The sequence below is a fragment of the Staurois parvus genome, unplaced genomic scaffold, assembly GCF_062004578.1.
Source record: "Staurois parvus isolate SC_StPar_1 unplaced genomic scaffold, SC_StPar_1.0 ptg000173l, whole genome shotgun sequence".
NCBI lineage: Eukaryota > Metazoa > Chordata > Amphibia > Anura > Ranidae > Staurois > Staurois parvus.
The window spans coordinates 754401-771565 of NW_028317969.1; the positions used below are offsets into that span (position 1 = coordinate 754401).

Genomic DNA, 17165 nt, shown 5'->3' on the forward strand with positions numbered 1-17165 from the left:
GACCTGTCAGGATGTAAGATTAGTATTCATTTAGGCAACTCAGCCACTACTTTTACTGTCCCCCAGCCGCCTGTATGAGAGAGCCTTTATTTTGCTATAGAGAGAGTAGGGAACAATTGTAACCTCTATTATTTTACCTACTATGTTGCCTCCCAACCACCCCTTACCCCAAAGCCTCCCCCATGCAAACCTTTTTCCTGAAGTCTTTTTGCTTGTCTGATGGCATCACAGCCAGCTTCTACTCCTTCCAGTGTCATTCTTTCAATATGCTTCCTTACCGCTTGGCAAGTGCTCTCTGAAGAGTGATCCAAATGATGTCCTGACAAAATCCTTGATTTTTTTAATGATTTTTTTAATTTTACATTTTTTTTAAATTTTTTTTAGAATGTTATTACTTCTTTATCTATTTTATTTTTTATATCTTTTTAACTGCCCTGTTGGGGTGCCTTTGGTGAAATATTCAGGTGTCTAAACAGACTCCTGATGTCTCACATTTGAGGTAGAGAAAGGGTCAAAGAAAGATAACATAGGTTCATCAGACTCTTTCTCTGCAGCACTGGACAGTAGATGAATGGGAAGCGCTCCAGGCTTCATTCACAAACTGGTCAGGCAGGCATGGCTATGACACCCACCCTTGTGCAGTGAAGAAAGGATCTATAATATTCTGTTAGACAGTGCTTTTTTTTCTTCTTAGAGAATAGTTGCAGGTACCCCCGCCCCCAAGTACAAGTCACCCCCTACCCACCTCTGAGCATCATCCCTTGGTCCCACCCCTATGCACCTCCCAGTACTGCCCCTTTTAGAGCAAACAGAACCAAGTATCATTTTGTCATTTGCATGGAATTTGTTAATGATCACAAGAAAAGTAATAAAATAGATCCCCTGCAGCCAACAACAATACACCCCTCGCAACAGTTATCCCCCAGCAAAAATAGATCCCTCCCTAGGAGCAACAGACCCCCCAGAAACAAAACAACCCCCAGCAACAATAGATCTGCCAGCAGCCAGCATTAATAGACCCTTCAGCAGCTAACAACAATAGACCCCTCCCTCAATGGTAGATCCCTCCCAGCAACAATAGACCCCGGCTTCAATAACAGATTCACTCCCCCAATAACAATAGATTCCAAGGAGCTAACATCAATGGACCCCCAAGCACACTCAAGCACCCCTTGTAAATAAATAAATTCAGCGCTGGAGGTGCCGAAACTGCGTTCCTCCATGTTCCCGCTGAAAAAAAGCCTCTCTGCTGGAGATTTGGTCATAACCATCCTCACTATACGGAGTCACAAATACAGTACTTGTTTCTTTCGTATGGACATGCATTACATCTGGGACTGTCCTATATACTGACCTGTGCTTTTATAACCCCCAATATCTGCAAAAACTTCTGCTTGTTTAATTGGTATGCAAGGGAGGATATGCTTGGGCTATTATTAGCTATTCCACCATGAGCTGAGCCAACACCATGGTACTTTACTTTACTGTCCTCCTCCAGACCATGCTGCCAGAATACTGTTTGGGGCATCACCAGTTGAATGTTCTACCACTGGATTTTACTGGGAGGCTTCTGCTAACTGCAACTTTTTTGTTAGTATTTATATAAGAGAGGACCCCGGGTGGAGCGCACGCGCCCCCTACCTGGAAATGCGAAATCACGTATATATACACGTGATTTTGCGCACCCGTGCCACCCTGTAGCAGTATATCTGCTATAGGGCGGTCGGGAAGCGGTTAAAATCACAATAAAAACCAAACACATCCTGCTCTGTCCATTCCTGTGGTAATGTGAAAAACAATGCATACAAACAGTGTGTACATATATGGACCAGAAAGGGCTCAGGAGAAACTCCAACTCAAAAAATTGTATGGAAATGCAATGGCCCCAATAAGTCAATCCATTGCATTTGGAAACCATCCACTGGGCTATAAGGAAACAATAGAGTCCAGGGGTCCTCTCTTGTATAAATAACTGACCATAAAGTCCCAATAAGCAGAAACCTCCCAGGAAAATCCAGTGTTGAAATATTCAGCTGGTGATGCCCCAAACAGTATTCAGGCAGTGTGGTCTAGAGGAGGACACATATAGAATATAAAGTCCCATGGCATTGACAGCATGTGATATACCATCAGCTCCATGCTCTCTATGGAAATCAATAGCAGGATACACCCAAGCAGGGACGGAGTGATCATTTGGAAACTCGGGCACTGCCCGAGGTCAGTAGGGGGCCCCATGAGATGCCCCTGGTACGTTTTTCACAGGCTTTTTTGAGTTTAGGCAAGGACAGAGGGGCCCCATGTTCCCCTATTGCCCGGGGGCCCCATAGGTTGTCAGTCCGCCCCTGCACCCAACGTCCTTTCATTCAAAGGTACATCCTCAGGGACTTGCCTGACCATGCAGACCACAGGCTGAGCTTTCAGAAAACAGGCAGAATGATGTGGGTGTTTCTCTGTTCTGAGGAAGACCGGGCACTGGATCGAGGAGAAAGTCTGGACAGCGCTGGGGTGTGGAGAAGGTAAGTGAATATTGCCACTATTTTTTATTAAACATATTGAAAATAAAATGGTGTTCTATTTTATATATTTATTATATTTATTATAATGTTGACATTGGCCTGTTATTTTTGCAAATCCTGTACCAGTCTAATTTGCCTTATAAAAGTGAGTGTTACAGTGGTTGAGGCAAATGATAGAACCTTTCAGGGGTGCTTACAATGGTCAGCTTTTATTTATATACAGTAGTTTAAACCTTTCTTCCACAAGGAAATTAAAAATGATCATGTGATCATTTAAAGTGTTAACTGGCATTGGACTTTAATTTACTGTCTGTTAATTAAAGCAGAACTAAATCCGCAATACTTGCTTCTTCTATGGTCCATGTTCCCTCGCCGGCATCTTCTACCGGCTTCTTCGGGTCTTGCATGCGGCCGTCTTCATTGTCAGGTAGTTTAATTTTAGCTTTAGGTTTGTTTATACTGTAGAAGAGAAGTTGCATGTCTCTTCTGCAATAAAGAGCTTGACTGCCCACAGTTGGAGACCTTTTAGGACTACAAGTGCATCTAAGACTACTCTGTCCACAGGTGACAATACTGCTGCACCATGTCAACAAGTGGATATTGGAGAAATTCAGCTGGCCATAGGTGGATTGAAATTCGGCTGGTTTAACAGGCAGCAGGGTTCAAGCCATCTATGGCCATTCCAGTTTGAGAGGAGCCGATCGAATGAAGCAGTGTCCTAAGCAGGTGTCCCCTTCTCAGCTCCTTATGAGGCCCTTAGTGCAGTAGGCACCTTGGCAGTTTGAACAGTGGTTTCTGGTCTTTGTGATCCTTCCCTTAGGGGGAATAGTTACATAGTTAGTCTGGCTGAAAAAAGGCAAAAGTTCATCCAGTTCAGCCATTAAAAAAAATAATAATAATAATAATACTATACACAAAGTTGATCCAGAGGAAGGCAAAAAAACCCCAATAAAGCATGATCCAATTTGCTCTTGCAGGGGCAAAAATTCCTTCCTGATCCCCCGAGAGACATTCGGATATTCCCTGGATCAACTTTACCTATGAATGTTAGTATCCAGTTATATTCTGTGTATCGAAGAAAGAATCCAGGACTTTTTTAAAACAATCCACTGAGCTGGTCAGAAGTAATGGAACCCTCCCTGACTTAGCCTAGGAATTCTGATCAGACCAGAGCCACCAGTCCACTGATTACAGCAGAGCCAAACTAAATGTACCAAGCAGCCTGCCTAAGAGAGAGACAGCATTGCCTTCTAGCTGTGGTACCAGGACTTCCCATCTGTTGCTGAAACAAAATCAAGTTGGGCTGAGTACCTCCGCCATTGTATTTTATCAATGAATACAAGGCTTCCTCTGAATGGCTGGTGTGGATATTGTGATGTCATCTGTTCACCTGACTCAGAACCAATCAGAGAAAGCCTTGTATGTATTCTTAAATTCACAAAGCTTCCTGTGAATTGTTGAGAAGTGATCAGCCTAAATAGATTTTGTTTTGGCAGTAGATGAGAAGTCCCCATACTGCTGCCTCAACAGATGCAACAATTTATAAGGTGCTGACAATGAGCACATCTATTATTAACAAAAAATTGTTTGTTTGGGCTAGCTTGGCTCAGCAAACTATTTACAGTGATAACAAAGCTGGAGTTCTGCTTTAATTGGCTCCTGCAAAAGCACTTTAACGAGTACAATTGTACGTACATTTAAAGAGTGAACCATTAATCACAAACTGATGGCTGGTGACTGATGACCGGTAGCAGCCCATTTTGTTCAATCGACTCCCTGCTTCAAAGTGAAAGTGAAGTGGCGACTCTATAGCCGCTGATCACACCTAGATTGTAAGCTCGAAAGAGCAGGGCCCTCAATCCCCTCATGTTTTGCATTGTATTGGTATTGTTCTGTCACATGTTCTGTCCCCCTTTGTAATGTACAGCGCTGAGCGAACTATTGGCGCTTTATAAATACTGTATAATAATAATAATAATAGAATGGGTAGCGTGGTGCCCTATGGACCAATGACTAAAATACAAGTTGCCAAATTGATAACATTTTGTCAAAATATTCTAAAAGTGATTGCGGCATTTTTTCTGAATTGACTTTCACATACAAACATTTCAACATTACAATACTTCTATGGTAAATTTAGCAGACTTTTAAAGGAGCAAAAAAAAAAAAAGAAAGCTAATATCACATGAATTATGATTACTGATGTTGTTGTCATCTCTTATATCCAGTTAAATATGACATACTGCAAATGTTTTTTTATAACTACCATTTACAGCCAGACAGCTGGAAGCTTCAAGGAACCATTCCTTTTAAAATGGTTGTAAACCTTAGACATGAAATATGAACAAAGCATTTCCCTCTACAGTGTGTCTCAATCCAGAATTCCAGAACATAAAGTGTCATTTCTGTCTGCTGCCTCGTTCCTCTGCTATCTGTATGAGTCACTTCTGATAAGTTTTCCTGACACCAAGAGAAAAAGGTGACAGGGAGGGAGCTCAGCACACAGCCTGTGATTGACAGCCTCAGCTCTGTTCCAGTGAACTGTGTGAAGGGGGTCCCTTCCCTCCAATCAAATCTCATTTAGCATAATGTTAGACTCCAGCTCCCTGCTTTCTGAAAGCTCAGACAAGCTGTATAAATTTTGGACTTTGAACGGCTGTAGCAAAGAGAGGGCTGCAGATAAACAGGTACAACTTATGTAGGAGGATTTGTTTCATCTCTGTGTATCACCTGAGGTCAGTCACTCCACTGGGTACATGTACTGCTTTACAACTACTGTAAATAGGCCTGAATAGAGGGGAGATCAGATTGCACACACACTGTACTTTGGCTTACAAAGCAGAGACACAACCAGAGGCGGACTGACCATTTGGAAACTTGGCACTGCCCGAGGGCCCGGGGTCAGTAGGGAGCCCCATGAGATGCCCCTGGTATCTTTTTCATAGGCTTTTTTGAGTTTGGGCAAGGACATAGGGGCCCCATGATCCCCTATTGCCTGGGGGCCCCATGAGTTGTCAGTCCACCCCTGGACACAACCCTCCAAGCTGAGCTCAAGCAAACTTTTGTTTAAGTTTTAAACTGAATGGAGAAGGCACAGAACCTCTGTTAGTCATGTCAGAAGAACACATGATGTGAAATCCTTCCAGTTAAGACACAGACTGTGTCAGAACAGCTGAAAGTGTTAGAACCTCTGTCAGGCTATTATTACTGTCTGCGTCTTTCTGCCCCAGTGATCGCTCCTCTCTTTTTCCCCATTGTCACAGACACAGGAAATGAGGTGAAATCTCCCCAACAGGGTCGCAGGCAGCAGCACTCATCCCAAGTCTATCCAAAACAAAAAAAAGTTTTGAATAGAATTGGGCTTGACAGACTGATTCACAGACAATTTGCAAACTGCCTTAGATGCATCTTTTATCAAAGCCCATTCAAAGTCACAGAAATTGATATTCAGTCATAAGACATAAGTACAAACAACCAATATTTTTTAAGCCCTGGTTCACATCTGTGCGGTCATGCGGGCTGGAATTTGCGCAAGCACGAGAACCGATTCATCTGAATGGATTGCCGTGCCCAGGGACACGCAGAATAGGATTCTCTGCACTACTGTGGAGATCGCAGTCCGCAGGGGAACTGAGATTACCAGTACGGTTTGCGATTTCCAGTGCGGGCTGCGTACCATTAGAATGAATGGCACCCGCCCGCGGGTCCCGCATTCCTCTATGTGGTTAGTGCGGTTGCAGGCATTTGTGTGGGTCCCGCAGTGGCACCACCTGCACAATTATGAACAGAGGGTCAAGTCTTTCTTGCACTTTCCTATTATATCAGTTGCACAGCGTGTTTAAATACAACTGCACAGTTCAATAGGCACAAGGGTCTGACCACGCTTCCCAGTGTACTTTGTAATCTTAGAGACCTGGTCAGGCATGCCCCTTCTTTTCCTCAACACTGGAGGTTGATTTACTAAAACTGGTGCACATAGAATCTGGGGCAGCTGGACACAGTAACCAAACAGCTTCCAGGTTTTATTGTCAGAAAAAACAAGGGGGAGCCTCTAAGTGCAGTATTAGGAAGTAATTTAATGATCCATACATAGAACACTCACATATGTGAAGAGAATTAAAAGCCTTGAATTAGATGAGGACCATAGCCGATGGTGTATTGGTGTCCAGGGTCAGGTGGAGCCTAAACCGATATGAACATCCACGTTCCACGGGAGGCACCGGCTCCCAGGGATGGAGAAGACCGCGGAACCAGAAGTGACGTCAGGAAACAGTTTTCCCTGACATCACTTCCGGTTTCGAAGTCTTCATCTCTGGGAGCCGGTGCCGTCCGTGGAACGCGGCTGCCCATCTTGGTTTAGGCTCCACCTGACCCTGGACGCCGACGCCAATACACAATCAGCAGAGTGGCTAACAGAATGGATATGGTCCTCTTCTAATTCAAGGCTTTTAATTCTCTTCACAGTGTTCTATGTATGGATCATTAAATTACTTCCTAATACTGCACTTACTGTAGAGGCACCCCCTTGTGTTTTCTTTCATTTCTGAAGAGATACATTCCAGTCTCTTGGTGGAGCTGCCTTTAAGAGTTTTCTATGGGTTTTTAAATTATTTATGGACTTTATATGGACTTATCACGTTTTATTGCCTATTGGTTATATTCCACGTTTTTTACTTTAGGTTTGCGCCATATGCTTATTGTATATTTGCTCAGGTTTTATTGTCAAAGCTTAACTGAACAATCTGAATTTAGAAGATGATTGGTTAATATGCACATCTCCCCCTAGATGTCACTTTTGAAAAAGTGGTGTGTCTGATAATCTATGGCAGCATAGAGCACTGGAGTGACAGAGCAAGGAATGCATTTCCACTAAAAGAAAATACATTTCAAATAACACAAAAAAACAGCGCAAAAATTAAATAAATAAAAATAATCACAAATAAATAAATGTCCGTGCAAAAATATATATATAATATTTCAAACATAAGTCCTTATTTTCCCAAAAGGATTTTCAAAACAATGTTCCAAAATGTGCTTCCACCTAATCACCACGTGAAAAATAATATTGACCGCACTCACCAGATGACAATACATTTCAAGCCTATTTCCAAGCAAAAAAAAAAAAATCCTAAACATTATAAAATTGCAAAAAATTGTTCTACTTGCTAAAAATTGCCTTGTTACGTATGCCCCTCTCTTATGGGAGATCACACCATGATACACACCATACCAAATAAAACAGATAAATGTGAACTCGGTAAATTTCACATTTACAATGTGTTAGTTTTAAGCAAAAGTGTAAAATCTATTTTATATAAAAAAAATAGATCCTTCTTTGTGACTGGCTGTACATAAAAATGCATGCTGGTTTTACCGTTCAAGTTGTGAATATGGTGAAATACCTACCCCGGCTTTACATCTGGCGGCCTTGGTAAAGGTTTGCTAAAGCCATCTTTTCCAACTAGCCAATAGGTTTCTTCTACTCCTTTTCCCTAAATAAGAACAAAACGATTAGCTTATGTTAAGCAAGGAAGGAAATAAACTCTCCCACTCCTGACCCACAATGGCAGGGGCAAGATCCTTCAATGGGTTGCATTTAAAGTATGCAGTCCCACAAAACTAGACAACACAATACAAAATGCTGCATGTCATGCTTTACTATGAAGTAGGGTTTCCAAACGTTCTAAAATAAGGGCCAGTTTACTGTCATTTAGATGTTAGGGAACCAGATTGTGCCCAGTGGGAGTAAAAAAATGCCCCATCTTTGGTATCAGTGGGAGGAATAGTGCCACATTGTTGGTGTCAGTGGGAGGAATAGTGCCCTATCATTGGTGTCAGTGGGAGGAATAGTGCCCCATTGTTGGTATCAGTGAAAGGAATAGTGCCCCGTTATTGGTATCAGCAGGAGGAATAGTGCCCCATCATTGGTATCAGTGGGAGGAATAGTGCCCCATCACTGGTATCAGTGGAAGGAATAGTGCCCCATCATTGGTATCAGCAGGAGGAATAGTGCCACATTGTTGGTGTCAGTAGGAGGATTTGTGTCCCATCATTGGTGTCAGTGGGAGAAATAGTTCCCCGTTGTTGGTATCAATGGAAGAAATAGTGCCCCATTGTTGGTATCAGTGGAAGAACTAGTGCTCCATCATTGCTATCAGTGGAAGGAATAGTGCCCCATTGTTGGTATCATTGGAAGGAATATTGACCCATTGTTGGTATCAGTGGGAGGAACAGTGTCCCATTGTTCGTATCAGTGGGAGCAATAGTGCCCCCAGTTTACTGTCCTTCAGATTTAAATGGGGCTAGAGTGTGGCCAGTGGGAATAAACAGCAATTCCCTGGTCTTGGTGGTCAGTGAGAGTAAAAATATTAGGTGGTCAGTAGGAGGAAAAATAGTGCCCCATCATTGGTATTAGTGGGAGGAATAGTGCTCCATTATTGGTATTTGTGGGAAGAATAGTGCCCCATCATTGGTATCAGTGGCAGGAATAGTGTTCCATCATTGGTATCAGTGGGAGGAATAGTGTTCCATTATTGGTATCATTGGGAGGAATAGTGTTTCCCGCTCCCTCAACCTCTTAGCGATCACGGAAACCTGGATCCAGCCCACTGACTCTACCTCCCCTGCTGCACTCTCCTACGGAGGTCTCACCTGGACCCACTCACCCAGGCCTAACGGTCGCAAAGGTGGTGGGGTTGGTCTGCTCCTGTCACCGCAGAGCACCTTCCGAGTCCTCCCAAACCCCCCCTCCCTATCCTTCTCCTCCTTCGAGGCCCACTGCGTCCGACTATTCTCCCCAACCCCCCTGAAGATTGCTGTGATATACCGGCCTCCTGGATCCATACCCCGCTTCCTGGATGACTTCTCCTCCTGGCTACCCTTCTTCCTCTCCTCTGAGCTACCCACCATCATCCTTGGGGATTTCAACATCCCTGTCAACCTCGACAACCCAGACACAGCCCGTCTCCTCCACCTAACCTCCTCCTTTGCACTTGCACAGTGCATACAATCCACCACCCACTCCGACGGAAATATCCTGGACCTTGTCTTCTCCAACCGCTGCGCTCCCCACAACCTCACTAACACCCCCTTCCCTCTCTCTGACCACAACCTGATCACCTTCTCTATCTCCTCGTCCTCCAACGCCTACCCCTCCAAATGTCACACTACTACCAGCCGTAACCTCCGCAACCTTAACCCTGCCTCCCTCCACTCTGCAGCTGATCAACTCCACGACCGCATCCTCCCCCTGTCCTGCCCCGACTTGGCTTTGACCGCCTACAACAATGCGCTCTCAACAGTCCTTGACTCACTAGCGCCTTTAACCACACGCAAAATCAGACCCCGACCGCTCCAGCCCTGGCAGACTGATCACACCAAAACCCTCAAACGACAAAGTTGTGCCCTGGAGCGACTATGGCGCAAAACCAAATCCCAACAAGCCTTCACCCGCTACAAATCTGCCTTCCACACCTACACCTCCTCCCTCCATGCTGCCAAACAGGCCTACTTCTTGACCCTCATCAAGGCCCTCTCCTCCAATCCTCGCCGACTCTTCTCTACCTTCAACTCTCTACTCTCGCCACCCCCACCTCCACCCAGCACCTCACTCACTGCCCTTGAGATTGCCAATCACTTCAAAAACAAGATTGACACAATTCGCAAGGACATTGCCGCAACTCACACACCCTCTCAAACCGTCCCCTCTCACACAACTACCCCCTTATCCCCCCTCCCCCTCGACATAACCCGCAGGGACTTCGTCGCTGCTCAAACTCTCTCCAACCCCCTTCACCCTCACTCAGCTACCCCCTCATCACCCCTCTCCCACGGCCCCACCACTGCTCTGACCTCCTCTTCCACCCCACCCTACATTCCTCATACTGAAGCTCCCCCCACACTCCGCACCTTTGACCTTACTACCACCGAGGAAGTCTCCAAGATCCTCTCTGATGCCCGCCTCACCACCTGCCCTCTCGACCCTATCCCCTCACAACTCCTACGACCTTCCTCCTCCTCCATCCTACGCTCCCTCACCCACATCTTCAATCTCTCTCTCTCCTCAGGCACTTTCCCCTCCCCTCTGAAACATGCACGCATCACCCCCATACTTAAAAAGCCCTCCCTGGACCCCAATGACCCGAACAACCTCAGACCCATCTCCCTGCTCCCATTTACATCTAAACTCCTCGAGCGCCTAGTCTACACCCGCCTATGCTCTCACCTCAACGACAACAACCTCCTCGATCCCCTACAGTCCGGCTTCCGTCCCCTACACTCCACCGAAACTGCCTTACTCAAACTCTCCAACGACCTGCTAACCACCAAAGCTAATGGCCACTATTCAGTGCTCCTACTCCTTGACCTCTCTGCGGCCTTCGACACAGTCGACCACCCCCTCCTCCTCAAAAAACTACACTCCCTCGGCCTCAGAGATTCTGCTCTCTCCTGGCTCTCATCCTACCTGTCACAACGCTCCTTCAGCGTTACCTATAATGCTACCACCTCCCCCTCACTCCCCCTCTCTGTTGGGGTCCCTCAAGGCTCTGTCCTTGGGCCCCTTCTCTTCTCCATCTATACCTCCTCCCTTGGCCAACTCATACACTCTCACGGCTTCAACTACCACCTCTATGCCGACGACACACAAATCTATCTCTCAACCCCCCACCTCACCCCCTTGGTCTCAGCCCGAATCACACACCTACTGAGCGACATATCAGACTGGATGTCGCTCCACTTCCTTAAATTGAACCTCTCCAAAACCGAGTTTCTTGTCTTCCCCCCAGCCCGGACACCACCCCCCATTGATTTCTTCGTCACATCCAACAACGCCAATATCAAACCCGCTCTGCAGGCCAGAGTACTGGGTGTCATTCTGGACTCCAACCTATCCTTCCAGCCCCAAGTCCAATCTTTAACAAACTCGTGCAGACTCCACCTCCGCAACATCGCCAAAATCCGCACGTTCCTAACCCCAGAAACCACTAAACAGCTCATCCACTCTCTCATCATATCACGACTCGACTACTGCAACTCCCTCCTCACTGGCCTGCCTCGCCGCTGGCTATCCCCGCTTCAGTCCATCCTGAATACGGCTGCCAGACTCATTCACCTTTCCAACCGCTCTGTCTCCGCCACCCCCCTCTGCCAATCCCTCCACTGGCTTCCGATTGCGCAACGGATCAAATTCAAAATCCTAACGCTGACGTACAAAGCTGTCCACCATACTGCCTCGAACTACATCACTGACCTAATATCCAAGTACCGCCCAGCACGCACACTCCGCTCCTCACAAGACCTCCTTCTCTCTAGTTCCCTGGTCTCCTCCTCCCATGCCCGCCTCCAGGACTTCTCCAGGGTGTCACCCATCCTCTGGAACTCCCTGACCCAACCCATCAGATTATCACCTACTCTCCTCTCCTTTAGGCGCACCCTGAAAACCCATCTCTTCAGGGAAGCCTACCCCACCCCCTGCTAACTTGCCGACCTCCTCCACTCTTCCTACCACTCCATCCCCCACAGCTATCTCCTCCTGTGCCACCATCCCCTCCCTCCTAGATTGTAAGCTCGAAAGAGCAGGGCCCTCGAACCCCTCGTGTATCACATTGTATTGGTATTGTTCTGTCACATGTTCTGTCCCCCTTTGTAATGTACAGCGCTGAGCGAACTATCGGCGCTTTATAAATACTGTATAATAATAAAATAATAATAATAGTGCCCCATCATTGGTATCAGTGGAAGGAATAGTACCCCATCATTGGTATCAGCAGGAGGAATAGTGCCCCATTGTTGGTATCATTGGAAGGAATATTGCCCCATCGTTGGTATCAATGGGAGGAATAGTGCCCCATTGTTGGTACAGTGGGAGAAAAATATGCGTCTTTGTTTTTAGTTTGCTATGTGTTTTCAGTCTCATACAGTAAGTCAGTTTGTAGAATTTCCATCACACTATTATGTATACTCTGTTTTATTTTCTCAGAGAATAATTGCAGGTACTCCCCCCTTCTGAGTCACCCTTGTCTCCGCTTCTTACCCACTTCTGAGCACTGTCCTTTGGTTCCACTCCCTACCCACCTCCCAATACCACCCCTTTTAGACAATACAGAACCAAGTATCATTTTGTAGTGCTGAGCAAGTTGTATGGAATTTGATGAAGTAGAACTTCACTCTCTCCATCAACACTGACTATTTTTAATCCTTATACTGCTAGCATTAGTAAATAGATAGGAAGCATATCATATTTACTTTGTTTCAGTTTTTTTTTTGTTTTACATTTCTTCAGTTACCTCCTGGTTTCCAGGCCTACAAAATGGTGTCATACATCCCAGGAGTCTTTAGGAGGAGAGGAGGAGGGGCTTTCTCAGCTAAATCTGCATGCCTGAGCTAAGGGTAGATGGATTCCAGGAAGTAAATGTTACATGAATCATCTGCCCTTCTTCAAGATGGTCCCATCTAGAAAGGCTAGGGGATGTTTTATAAAGTGAATCATGGAGACATGGAAGGATGGAGTAGCTTGCTTCAAATAGGAAAAATTAATTAAATAGTTTTTTTGGTTTCTGGTGCTCAGATGCAGTGTAGTTTCACTTTAATGATAACAAGAAAAGCAGTAAAAAGCAGTAAAATAGATCTCCTACAGCCAACAACATCAGATTCCACCCAGCAACAAAGACCATTCAGCACACCCCAGAACCTCTTGCCATTACATATATTCAGTGCTGGTGGTTTTGGAGCTGCGTTCCCCCACAATCCAAACACGTTACAAAAAATGAACTGATTGTGACAGACCCAACCGGTACAGGGCCTTTTGGAGGGGACTGCAGGCTAGCCTCTTACCTACTGACCATGGGCCTTGGCATCTGAGTGGGTTCTATTCTTTGGGAGTTGTGTGCCTGGGGGGACCTTTGGAGTAGTTTTACTTCAAATTCAAGTCCATGTCTCCCCAAAACACACACTCCGATACAGATTTGGGGTCTCTGTGCCCAAACCGGCATTGACTGCTTCAACTCCCCCTCCTAGACTCAGAGACTCTAAACTTATGTTAATATAAGCAGCTCAGAACAACCTAATACTGAGGTATCTTGCTGTAATCTGTTTACTAAGGTGTGATGTGTTTACTGTTGTGTATTTGACCCATTGTTAATTGAGTTAGTTGAATCACATATTGTTTCTATCTGTTGGCCTGTCCTCCTGGAGTTTCCTACATGATGGGATTAGTCTGGTGTCAACTTGACTTCATTACCTAATCAGTGTAGAATGTTTATCCCAGTGTGTAATATTTGTTTTACTGCTCATGTGCGGACTGCCCCTGTTTCTGAAGGACTGTATTTCTGTTCAATAGAGAGTTCCAGGTGCACCTAAGTTAGTTTTGTCTAGACTTTGTGTGCGATACCCAGCTATAATACCTTGGTCCTGTGTCCCAACGACAAGAAAGCAGTTCTCTAATGGAGGCACTAAGGCTGGGTGCCAGGCAGTCCATGACACTTATCCTTTAAATTTGTCAGATCAACCAGTGATATGTTATATGGCCAAAGGTTGTGGACACCTGACCATCGCACCCATCATATGCACAAATGTATGCCAATGTTATCAAGAGGGAAACTAAAATAATAAAGACAATATATTATTTGTTTAATTGTAGCAACCTGGGCTATGAAGGGACTTTGAAGGAAGACTGGTAGAGGAATGTTCTAAGTATTTCAAAATGTGAAGGCCTTGGATTTTAATGGTTGCAGTTACCTTTAATTCTGTTTTTCCTCTAAGTTCTATTTTATAGTTTTCTGGTAGAGTGCGGAGTGTGGCCACTGTGCTTTGGTTGACATGAATTCTGTAAGCTGTGACGGGATAAAAAAAAGACATGTCACAAACTATAATCATGGATATTACATACTGGAGTAAATATCGTGAATTTAGATTTTATACAGATAGAGGAGGACTTTTTACCCATTACCAGCAGTCCCTCATTTGGAACCAAATCCCTGTTCTGGCCATACACTGCTCACATTTTGGACGGTTGTTAATGAACAAGCTGTGATTTGCTCTGTGGGTGGCTCTGTCCACCTTTCTCCTGACATGCTTTGATCGACAAATCTAAAGAGCCTTTTGAAACATTTTCGGCTGAACACTGGCACCATCAAATCAGATACAGCCACCATTTGGGTATTTGGAGTATTATCAGGAGTTTTCTCGGACTGTACTGTCAATGCAATAAGGTGTCTATTGCTTTTATTAATATTATTATACAGGATGTATATAGCGCCAACAGTTTGCGCATTGCTTTACAAAATGAAAGTAGACATTACAGTTACAATACAATTTGGTACAAGAGGAAAATGAGGGCCCGGCTCGTTAGAGCTTACAATCTAGGAGGAAGGGTTGAGTGATACAAACGTTAAAAGCTGGGGGGGGTGAGCTGATGGAGGAAATTAAAGGCAGTGTACTAGTTAGAAACAGGATAGGCTTCTTTAAAGAGAAAGGTTTTCAGGGATCGTCTAAAGGTGGATAGATTAGGAGACAGCTAGACAGATTGGGTTAGGGAGTTCCATAGGATGGGAGAAGCTTGGGAGAAGTCTTGGAGGCAAGCGAGGGAGGAGGTGATACAGGAACTAGAGAGCAAAGGTCTTGGGAGGATCGAAGAGAGCGGTTTGATTGATATTTTGAGTCCATGTTGGTGATGTAGCTGGGGGCAGGGTTGTGGATGGCTTTGTAAGCTGTTGTTAGTATTTTGAATTTTATTTGTTGGGCGAGTGGAAGCCAGTGGAGGGATTGGCAGAGATTTTTTTATCAATGATCAATGGAATAACAACAGAGAAGTCAGAATTTTGTGAGCAGTTTAAGTCGTTTGGGTCTCTACGGGGTTGATTTACTAAAACTGGAGGGTGCAAAACCTGGTGCCGCTGTACATAGAAGCCAATCAGCTTCCAGGTTTTATTGTCAAGGCTTAGTTAAACAAGCTGAAGTTAGAAACTGATTGGCTACCAAGCTTTTTAGTAAACCCCCCCTTTTATGTAAGCCAGCTCCTTGCAAGTGCACCATTACTGTTCAGTAATTTGATTAGAGAACTTGATTTTACAGAAAAATTACAGATTTCACCTTCATCGACATTAGCCCCACATTTTGCTATGAAGACTCCTTAGGCTTGAAAAAAAAATCACATGGTTTTCTTTCCTAAGCTTATCACAGATGGATTGTTTAATTTTTTTATTCAGCTAACGAGCTGATCGAAAAAACTAACAGTTTCTTTTATCCACATGTGAATGGAGGAATCCCCCCTGCAGGGACGCTATATTCTTACAGCAAATCCCAAAGCTTTTAGAATACACTAATCGGCCCATTATTTTTTTGTGCTGTTTATTATTACATATTATATCTTAGTGGTATTGCACTGAACAGCGGCATCGTTTAGCAGATTTAGATATACATATTTTTTATATATTATTTCTACACGTAGGAGCGTGGGTGATTTGTTGTATTTGAATCAGCCCATTGTCTGCAGCCACTGGTCGACAAAAGTTTTGTAGCTTGTCTGTTCCACAGAAGTGAATCTAACAGTCGACTTCTGTCGAACGGGGATGGTCATACACAGATCAAATTTATTTTTTTTTGGAGAGGTCTGTACTGAGTTTTACAGTGCATCATTTGCATTCCTCAAGATAGTGAGGTATTTTTGTCTGGATATGGTGATGTATGGGGCTTATCCATGAGAAGCTGACATTTAAACCTGAGGATGAGTGTACCCGTATTACATATCTGTAGCAAGATAGATTATACTATCCAATTAGATTTGTCCGTGGGGTAACTCCATTTCCTTAATAGAGATTATATATTCAAGCTGATAGGTTTATGATCAAACTACAGTGCCACTTTGTATGCCGTCACTTCATCTAAAACGATATTGTATTTGATTTGGTCTGGTGTTATTAACCATTTGGATGTAAGGTAAATAATTGCAATGGTATCCAGCAGGGGCGGACTGACAACTCATGGGGCCCCCAGGCAATAGGGGATCATGGGGCCCCTGTGTCCTTGCCCAAATTTAAAAAATCCTATGAAAAAGGTACCAGGGGCATCTCATGGGGCCCCCTACTGACCCCGGGCCCTCAGGCAGTGCCCGAGTTCCCAAATGGTTAGTCCGCCCCTGGTATCCAGTCATATTGTTGTGCACAGTACATTCCACTCCAATAGGCATTAATTACAGCTGAGAATATATTTTGTATATATTTTAGATTCATCAATTGGCCAGATGTTGCGTAGGGAAACACGCCCTTGTCCAGCGTAGATTTGTTATTTGCCAAAGATGATGATTTACAATTAGGGCTTAGTTCAAATTTCGATCTAGCATTAGAAAGTCATGTGATCATGTCAGCGCTAATACCTTGAACAATGGCTTTGTTGACAACAGAGCCGACCATAACCCTAACTCTACAGGTGGCCATAGTTGGATCAAAATTAGTCTGGTTCAGCAGGGAGGGGCTGAATATTGTTCCATGTGTGGCCTATGACACTCAACGGAAGTTGATCTATCGACTGACTTCTGTTGAACAGACCAGTTGGAAAAAAGCTGCTCAATCTGCAGCTGCACCCAATGGCTGCAGCACTGATCCATGTTTTCTGACAGTGGAGGACTCCCCCTGCAGTCACAATACAATAGCG

The 17165-nt window shown here is 44.6% G+C and overlaps 1 protein-coding gene across 1 annotated transcript in view; it reads right to left on the reverse strand.

Annotated features, from left to right (window-relative positions):
* The window catches only part of LOC149462533 (retinal guanylyl cyclase 2-like), a 170275-nt gene that overhangs the window by 21971 nt on the left and 131139 nt on the right, over positions 1-17165 (reverse strand). The window contains exons 16-17 of the mRNA XM_089676747.1: positions 14253-14347; positions 7923-8008 (exon numbers count right to left, since the gene is read on the reverse strand). Of these exons, the coding sequence (XP_089532873.1) occupies positions 7923-8008; positions 14253-14347 (181 nt within the window). The remainder of the gene's footprint in view (positions 1-7922; positions 8009-14252; positions 14348-17165) is intronic.